Source organism: Sus scrofa, chromosome 1 (assembly GCF_000003025.6).
Source record: "Sus scrofa isolate TJ Tabasco breed Duroc chromosome 1, Sscrofa11.1, whole genome shotgun sequence".
Taxonomy (NCBI): domain Eukaryota; kingdom Metazoa; phylum Chordata; class Mammalia; order Artiodactyla; family Suidae; genus Sus; species Sus scrofa.
The window spans coordinates 256777211-256786933 of NC_010443.5; the positions used below are offsets into that span (position 1 = coordinate 256777211).

The 9723-nt window shown below is 41.1% G+C and overlaps 1 protein-coding gene across 1 annotated transcript in view; it reads left to right on the plus strand.

Moving 5' to 3' along the window:
• The window catches only part of PAPPA (pappalysin 1), a 240318-nt gene extending 232715 nt beyond the window's left edge, over nucleotides 1–7603 (plus strand). The window contains 1 exon segment of the mRNA XM_001926753.7: nucleotides 1704–7603. Coding sequence (XP_001926788.5) covers nucleotides 1704–1811 — 108 coding nt within the window. The 3' untranslated portion in view covers nucleotides 1812–7603.

Genomic DNA, 9723 nt, shown 5'->3' on the forward strand with positions numbered 1-9723 from the left:
TGTGGGGATGCTGACCACAGCATCACACTCCAAGAGCTTCAGTTGAAAAGATAAACAAAGAGGTGCACCAGCCTGAGTGCAATGAGAAAGCCAGGGAGAAATGGAGAAGTGAACACTCATTAATAGTCTATGGCTTAGGCCCTGGGGAAACAAGAGTAAGCATGGCCAACACAGTCCCTGCCTCACTGAATGAGAGAGAAGAGCACTGGGCAGATGGCAAGCCCTGCCATCATTATCCTCATCAGGACCTCAGAATGTGTGTGTTTTCATACTCCCATTTAATGAAGGAGTTAACTGAGGTTCAGAGAAATTGTCACATGCTCAAGGTCATACCTCAGGTGAGAGAGCTGGGATTTATACTTCAATCTTCCTGGTCATTCTGACATTTTAAATTATTGAAAAGCTGAAGGATGGAAAGAGGTTGGGAGTGAAGGAGGTAGAGAAAGAGTGAGGAACAGCAGTGTCAGAGGAAAAACAAAAAAAAAAACAGTTAGATATAGAGAATGAGCCCACAAGCTAGAGGGACAAAGATGCTGAGCCTGTGCAAGCGCTCAGAGACCCTGCCCAGGCAGGAGGCGAATGAGGTCATTAAATCCATCTGCGCAGATGGGGGACCCTCTGGGGAAAGTTATATGCAAATGTCATGATGCAATGAGGTGAAATCCACTCGCGTTAGCCCAGGCTGGGGCTCAAGCAGGGACTGCACTGTGCTCTTTGGAAAGACAGATCATCCGCTGTGTGGGGAGGATGCTCATTCTGCTGGGCTTTCTCTCAGTTTCTAGAAAGGAAAGCCAGCCCAAGGTCACAGAGCGTGGGAAGGAAGGGACTGAGAACTGAAACTTGGGCCTCTTGCTTTTCCTTTTGTGTTTTAGATTTCTTTTCTACCCCTAGCTTTTGTAACATATACATATATGAAATTGTCATGTTGTGTGCCACTCACTTTTCCTTATTTAAAATTTGCTCCTGAGATCCTTCAATGAAATTTTCTGTAAAAGCTCTCTGAAATATTCCTCACAAGGACTTCAGGCCCCCAGAAGGTGGTCTGAGCTTGCTAACAAATGATTTTGTTGTTTTCATCATTGCCTCCCAAAATCAAAATTACCAATATGTGCGGAGTTAGGTTTTCTTAAAAGACACTGTCATATCGTTTATATCACTTAATCACAACAGTCCCATTAAGTTAGATATTCCATTGTACATGTCTATTAACTAGCTCCGGCATACTACAGTATAAGGTTTCATCCAGGATTTCATTCAGCCCTTAGAGTCCATAGTACAAAGTGGGTCTTATTCTACCAATTCCACAGCTAAGAATCTGGGGCTCAGGGAGGGGTTGCTAGATTTGTCACTTATTACTTTGGGCAAATGCCTGCCCCATTCTGAGCCTCCATTTCTCTATCTGTAAAAGAAGGCAGTTGTCTTAGCGCTTGTCTTACAGAGTTGTCAAATGATTCAGTGTTTTCCTGTTTGGAAAGTGGCCTGACCCGTAATAAGTGCCCTTAAAGATAGACACTGCTAGGATAATGACCATGGTGATCTTGAGAGAAGTTATCACAGTGCTAGCAAGAAGCAGGGCCATGACTTGAATTTGCATTTGCTACCCCCAAATCCGTTGATAGTCCCTCTGCCCTGCACGGCCTCTCTGGAAACTACTCCTTTGGCCCCAACCACCTGGCTCACCTCTTCTACCTTTCTCTCTGCAGGTCACCCCCTTCCCTATGTCTTGTGACCTACAGGGTGACTGTGCTTGTCGGGACCCTCAGGCCCAAGAACACAGCCGGAAAGACCTCCGGGGATACAGCCATGGCTAAGGAAGGACCAGGAGTTGTCAAAGAATTCCCAGCGCCAGGACCCGCATCCCTTTGGTATTGATTTCACAGTCAGCTGCTCAACGGAATGGCCTCTCCACACCAGGGATCCTTAGTACCCAACCGGTCTGCCTTTAATTTCACCCAGGAAGGACTCGTAGTGGGGGTGCGTGAACCAAGTCTTGCTATGCTGAATGATGGAATGGAATCCCATCCCAAAGTCTTAGATGGACTTCATATATGGTGTGCAGTCCCAGAGCCTCCTAAAATTCTAACCATTTGTTCACACGGCCACAGCAAGAAATGTGTTCTGTGTCTAGGAGTGTGCCCATCTGTGGTTAGCACACATGTATGCATATGCACCCATGCAAACATCCGTGTGAGGGCAGTTTTGGAGACTGAGCAGAGAGACTTGGACAGACTCAATTTTTCCTTTCCCAAGCTCCTAGCCAACACTGTCCTTGGGAGAAAGAGAGTTGTAGAAACTGCTAAGACCACGTGTTGAAATGCCAAGATAGTTCACACCCCGAGACTTGGAATATGTGAGGCGTTTACAAGTGTGTAGTCCTTTGGGACTGAAATGAAATGGTCTCTGATCACCTCCCTTCTAGGGAAGTAGGACCCAGGAAGAGGTAAAGCATCTGAGGTATGCAAAGCCCCCCCCCCCCAATTCTTCTGCTGCCATGGGGGATCGTACCCCACCTCCAGGGTTCAAGGCCAAGCTGGAAATGGCTTAGGATTGCAATGTCAAGGTATTATAACAGCCCCCTGCTTGAGGCTTGAGGCCATAACACCCCTCCCATTCCCCAAATCTTGCCTTGGGACCACATTTGCTGCTACTTTTCTGGCTGCTCTATCCTATACATTGAGTACCCCCGAGATGGTAGGACTAGGTTAGGAAAAACCTCACACAACCAAACAGTCTGCCTTAAAAGTGACCCACATCTTTCCATACCTCCTCACTTCTTAGCCCTTCCGTAAGAGAAAACCCCTCATTGGCCCACATGGCGGGTAGTGAAGTCCCCCACGGGTGGGCTTCCCTCCGGGAAGGGAATTGAGAGACTTGAGATGCTGGAACCCTCCCTGAGAGTCTAGAATGTCTAAGCCAGTGTTAGATTTTTATAACCAAGTGGAACAGTGTTAAAGGTCTATGATGCTGGAACCATCCAGAGCCCGTTAGAATTGTAGAGACTCAAGTTACCATCCCCATCCAAGCCTTCCTGCCCCTCCAGGCTAGAGAAGACTTTGGTTCTGAGGACCTCACTGTTGCCCTGAGTAGCGATAGCTCTGGAATAGAGAGTCACCTTGCATATGCTCAGTTTAGACCGTGTTCTAGAGGGCCATCAGAGGGAAGTCAAAAAGTTCTCAGCCTCGGTTCCCAACAATCCTGCATGGTCATCCATCCACAGAGTCTTCCAGCTACCAGTACTCCCATCCATGCCTATGGTTGGGCAACCTTTCCCTCTCTCTCCCAGGTTCAGCCTCCAAAAGCTAAGAGAAGATGAGTCAAATGCATGTAGAAGCCCCCACCTCACTGGGGTACTCTTGGCCTCTTTTCAGTCAGTTACTTATCTACTCCTTTTGAATTAATATGGGAAGAGATTCATACAGAATGAGGTAGAGAGAATGCGTAAGTTTGACATGACTTCTGAGACCTGAAACTGAAAGTGTAAAGCGATGGGTCTAAACTAGATGTATCATATAAAGATTGCTACAAATCAAGTCATCTCTAGTCCAGTGAAGATAACCAAAAAAAAAAAAGTTTAGCCTAGAAAATACCAGGCACATGTGCTGACCCTCATTCCTGCATCCCATGCAGGCATTGTTAATCAGCCATAGCCCCCATCCCCGCAGTAGGGACCAAAAGTAACTTCAGAAACCTTCTTACTGTATCACTCACAATAGCAGTTACCTGCGGATCAAGGACACTTGAGAAGATATCTTGGTCTGTTATATTAGGAAATATATCAAGGTGCTTTTTTGCACAGGTGCCCACAAATAAGGATGCAGTGCTTAGTTTTGTGTGGCTTGTACCATACTACAAACTCTGAGATTGGGTTCCAGAGTGGAGGGTCTACCAGTCTCTCCACTGCTGAGGCCTGGCTCAAATCCTTTCTGGCTCCTTCTTACCATCTCATATCTTATTTATATTCAGGATATGTTTTTTGTTTCCTATAATTACCAGGGCCAACCCTTGCCAAAACAACAGTAATAATGGCATAAGCATTGATTGATTCTATTTTGTACCCCTCTCCAGTATCTCAAAACTCTTACCAACAGTCAAAGCCCCGCTCTTGCACTAGATGAGTTGTCAACCTGTGTGTGGTGTTAGCCAGGAAGGAACAAAGAAAGAAAGATAATAGTCAGCCCTCACAGTTGCTTTTCTACATTAGGAAGTAGTGCAAGAAGCCTTGGAGACCCAAAGATGACATTGCTTATGGTGGGGTTGCAGAAACCATAGAAGAACCTCACCAGCTCCTTTAACTCAGACTCTCATCTTCTTTCCTCTTCCACTTGTACCCTTGTTTTAGCCCAACATTTTTCACCTGAGCAAAGTTTCCTGGAGGCTGACTTCCTTCTACCTTCAGCTTCTCAGATTGAGTTGAGCCCTTTTGAGCAAAGGTCCTCCTAGTCTCCTTCTGACCATCATCCAAACCTGCTACTCACAAATTCCTATTTGCCAAGGATATTAGGTGAGAGGGGCTACTTGACAGATGGCCAGCCTCATGCCCACACACAAGGGTCATTAATACACCCTTCTCAGACTTTAGCAGAGGACAGTTGTTCTAATCATGTGATGCACTGATGCTCGGTTTCATTTTCTTTCTGGGGATAAGTTCATTGTCTCATCTCCTATTTTGGACAGTGGAGACTCCCAGGAAGGCAACTTCTGAAACATTCTTGTCTGTCAGCAGTTCAGGGGCCCAAAAGCACACGGAGGTTCTGAAGACATATTAGCTTCTTCAGAACTTTCTTCTGAACTAGGGAGTTCTGAAGAAGTATTAGCCTGTTAGCAGGAAGAAAGAAAAGAGGAGGTGGTCAGTGGTCCAGACCTTTTCTTGGGAAGATGTTCCGAGTGACCACCCTACTGGCTACTAGAGGACTTGCATTATCCCCCAGATTCTGTGCCAACCACCTTTTAAGGGAAGGCATTCCTTGGGAAGTCCACTATGGTGGTTGAATGGAGGTATTGAAAGGGGAGACATCATGGCTGTAAATTGTAGGACTCTGAAGATGGAGGTTATCAGCTGCTTCTCCTGGCTTTAGCGTGTTGAGTCACTTGTCTAGACAGGTCTCCTAATCTCTAACCACCTTGGCCAATGCTTAAATGCTATGTGTTGAAAATTATTCTTTGAGATAGATTTCAGCTACCTCCCTTCCAGGTTTGATTTAACTTGGTTGTAACTGTCAATTTGTTATAGGTCTTACCTGTGTTTTAAGAAGGAAAGGAAGGAAGGAAGGAGACAAAGAGGAGAAAGGAAGAAAGTAGGGAAGAAAGGAAACCATAAACTCAAGTTAACAGTTTTGAGGTTTTTTGGGTTTTTTTTTTTATTTGCTTTTTTTTGTTTTTGTTTTTTCTGGAACTACTTCAAGTAAGAAAATAAAAAGAAGAAATTGATGGTGACAAAGCTGTACAGATAGAGATTAGTAGAAGGAGATTAAAAGTAAATAAAAAATGCATGATTAAAAATATGAATTTTAAAAGCCTATTTTTGTGCTTCCTAAAGGAAATTGTTTATTCTACAGACTAAGTAGGTAGACACAAGCATAAAGTTTGCCCTAGCAGGAGACAGAGTGGGATTTTATGTCACTGTCTGTTATTTTCTGTACGTTGTGGTAGGTCCAGGAAATAAGGCATCATCCCCCTTAATAGCTAGTCATTGTTGGGGGAGCATTTTGTCTACTTGTTTGGTGGCAATCTGTAATAGTAGGGAACGGGAAGGGCTTGAGATTGGTTTTACCAAATGTTAAGGGGACATACTGTGTTGTGCTTTTCTCATTATAAAATGTTGGTATTTACCATTAGAGCACTGGGCTATATAAAGTCTGCACTTAGAATCACACTGCACAGTCCACTTTCCTAAAAAGCTGCTACATGACCAGACAGGTACTTCCCATGGTTTTTGAGAAACAAAAACAAACCAAGCAAACAACAAACATAAAGTCTAAAAAGCAAAGAAATAAAAATCTATTCTTATAGTTTACTCAAGTTTTGCCAAATTCCTACCATCTGTTTGATCTTTAAAAGTAATGTGTACTAGCCAAAAGAGGAGCAATGTCCCTAGAGTAAGAACCTGGAATTCTTGACTCCAGGCAGCAGTTTGCTCAGTGATCTTGAACAAGTCATCCTATTGCCTCTCCATTTGCCTCAGTTTCTCCAGCTGCAAAATGGGGATACTACTACTTACCTACCTCACAGTGGGAGGGCAGGTTATTGGGAGGCCCTGAGGTTTTAAAGGGGCTGTGGCAATCTGTGAGAGCCAAGGCTTGACGCAAAGTCTCTGGGTTATTTTTCAAGAATGCACAGGCCTGTTGGCCACTTCAGAAAGACAGGGAGTGCTCGTTTGCTATTTCAAGGAATAAAGGTGGAGCTCCTAGATTAGATTCCACCTTAAGAGAGAGGCTTATATTTGAGAATATTTCACTTGTAGATAAATTGGACGTCCCCCCTCCCTTATGCTGGCCTTTACCAGTTCTATCATTTGACTGAAAATGAATGACTTCCTACAGTGTAAAAAGTCCATTTCCTGTTTATTCAAGACTTCTGGGCCATTTCCAACTGTATAGAGGAAGGGAGTCCCTAAGATCTCTTTCTTCTCAGACTTAAAATTCCACATCGAGTGTTCCATTAAAAGAAGATACGGCATTCTGAGTGCAAACTCGGGGCTTCTCAAACTCTACACCAGCAGTCAGTGAGGAGAACGTTGAACAATTATTGACTTGCTTTCTTGGGTCTCTATAATCAATAACCTGTCCGCAGATATCTATCTATATAAAGATATTATATATAAATATAAATTTACATATATATGCACATGTATATATAGCTGTACATATATGTGTGTATATATATACTTAAATGTAATATTTACAAAATAAAACTGTGATCTCGTCTAGAGAAAATGTATTCATATTACAAAACTGCTCTTCCATATTTATGTATCATATTATACCTTTTTATTATTGTTATAATTATTATGGGTATTTCTAATTATTATGATGTTGAAATCTGTTGGCATCTTCTGGAAACTACCAAAAAATGACTCTCCATTGAAGTGCTTAAAATCTGTTCTCATGAGAATTCTACCGGCCTACTATTAAAATAGAAAAAAAAAAAAAAAAAAGAAAACAATCTAAGCACCAAAAACAAAACACAATTCCAATCCTTTTTCTGTACCTCACGCGCATAAATTTGCTGCTCCTTTTTTGGGTTTTATTTTTTTCCTGTTTATGTGTTTTTATGGATCTAAGTTAAGTCTTTTCAGCAATATATAAAAATGTAAATAGTAAACCTTATTTATTAAGAATGTCATCTTTTTTAATTTATATTTACACAATTGTTCATCTAATTTATTTTTTCTATGCGGTTTTAAATACTCAGACATATTTTGCTGTTCATGATATTTTTATCCTCTTCTCATGGATTTGTTTCTCCATACTGTTTTCTCTGGTCTCAATTACAGGTTGGATCTCACAAAAATAATAATGTCAAAGACAGAAATATTTTGCCACTGTTGATTACTATACCTTAAAGTTCTATATTATGAAAATATATAATAGCTTGTATGCTTCAATATGTAGTGATGTGGTTTTTGTCTGTCTGTTGCGGAAATCGGAAAGACTCACATGCACACACTAACATAGAGGAGAATCCCAGGGCCGAGAATTAGAAGATCAGGGATAGCATGGAGTTGAATCTAAAATACACCCAATCTTCTACAGAAATAATTCCTGAAAGCACCTATATTTTGCATAGGCAAGCATTAAAAAGCATTTTTACGTGTCATAAGAAAATTCAGTTTTCAGGGAGCTAGAGCAAATACTACTTCCAGTCATATCTAGTCTTTTGGATTCTGTCTTCAATGATATACCTCCGCATATTCATTATTTTCATTCTTTTTCATCATAATTAAACACTCAGCCATCCAAATGAACTGGCAGCTGAGAACAAAGTTTTGCTGTTTTCAACCTGTCTATTGGATCTCATTTTTCATCCTACTACCACTTATGGCTATGTGATCTTTGGAAAGTTATGAATATTTAGTTTCCCCATGTCTAAAAGGGAAATAATAAAAGGCCCACCTCATGAAGTTGTTGTTATAATGAATTAATATGCAAAGATTTTAGAACTGTCCCAGACACAGATATTTTATGATTATTATGAAGTATGGCTACTTATGACAAGTATTAATAATTACTAATTTTTCTAATATCTACTTGTTTTTTAAAAGTATAAAAGCAAGATTCACTAACTCATTCAAGTATTGCACAGGCATTGCCATGGAGTAAAATTATTGGTACTGTGCCCTGAGCTATGGGCTAGCAGTAGCACTGTAATATAGGTTTATTTGGCTGATACTTGAAATGTTGAATTCTACAGAAAAGAGTAGTTTGGAACATCAATGTGAATTACATAAAAAGGCAGGTGTAAAGAAGTCAAGTCTACCCTTAGCAGATTTTTTGGACACTTTACAAGCACAACCCACTGGGAGTCATGAGGAAGGGCATCTAATAATAAAATAGGTGTTATTGCTATCTCATGCTTTTGGATTAGAAAAATTAATATTGTTAAAGTGGACATACTACCCAAAGCAATCTACATATTTAATGTGATCCCTGTCAAATTACCCATGACATTTTAGACAGAATTAGAACAATCCTAAAATTTATATGGAACAATAAAAGACCCAGCATTGCCAAAGCAATCCTGAAGAAAAAAGGAACAAAGGTGGAGGCATGACCCTCTCAGACTTCAGACAATAATACAAAGCTACAGTAATCAAAACAGTGTTACACTAGCACAAAAGCAGACATAAGGATCAATGGAACAGAGTAGAGAGTCCAGAGCTAAACACATACACCTATGGTCAATTAATCTTCGACAAAAGAGGCAAGAATATACAGGGGAGCAAAGACAGTCTCTTCAGCAAGGGGTACTGGGAAAGTTGGACAGCCACATGTAAATCAATGAAGTTAGAACACCCTCACACTGTATACAATAATAAACTCAAAATGGCTTAAAGACTTAGATATAAGACATGACACCATTAAACTCCTAGAAGAGAACAAAGGCAAAACGTTGTCTGACATAAATAGTACCAGTGTTTTCTTGGATCAGTCTCCCAGAGCAATATGAATAAAAGCAAAAAGAAACAAATGGGACCTAATCAAACTTATAAGCCTTTTTAAAAAAATAATACTAATTCTCCTATCACCCCCCCAACCCCCACACTCACAGTTCCAGTCTCACCCACCCCCATCCCCCATTCCAAGCATCCTTCCTGCCTTGGATTCTAAGCAACCTCACTGCTGCTCTTTCTTCCTTTCCGGGTCAAAAAGTTTGAGGCCACTTTTGGATTTTCCTAAGGTGTAGAACATCTTAAAGAAATAAAAAGCCCAAGCAGCCAGTTCAGAATTGAAGAAAGAAGGCATCTTTAGTTCAGAAGAAAGAAAGGGTCTTGCAACCGCCTTCCCCTCCCCAAAGAAACAGATAGTATGTTCCAGAGGAAAGACTTCCAAACTTACAAGCCTTTACACAGCAAAAGAAACAAACAAAAAGACAACCTATGGATTGGGAGAAAATAACTGCAAATGACGCAACCTACAAGGGCTTCATTTCCAAAACATACAAACAGCACAAGGAACTCAATAACAAAAATAAAAAAACAACCTAATTGAAAAATGGGCAGAAGAC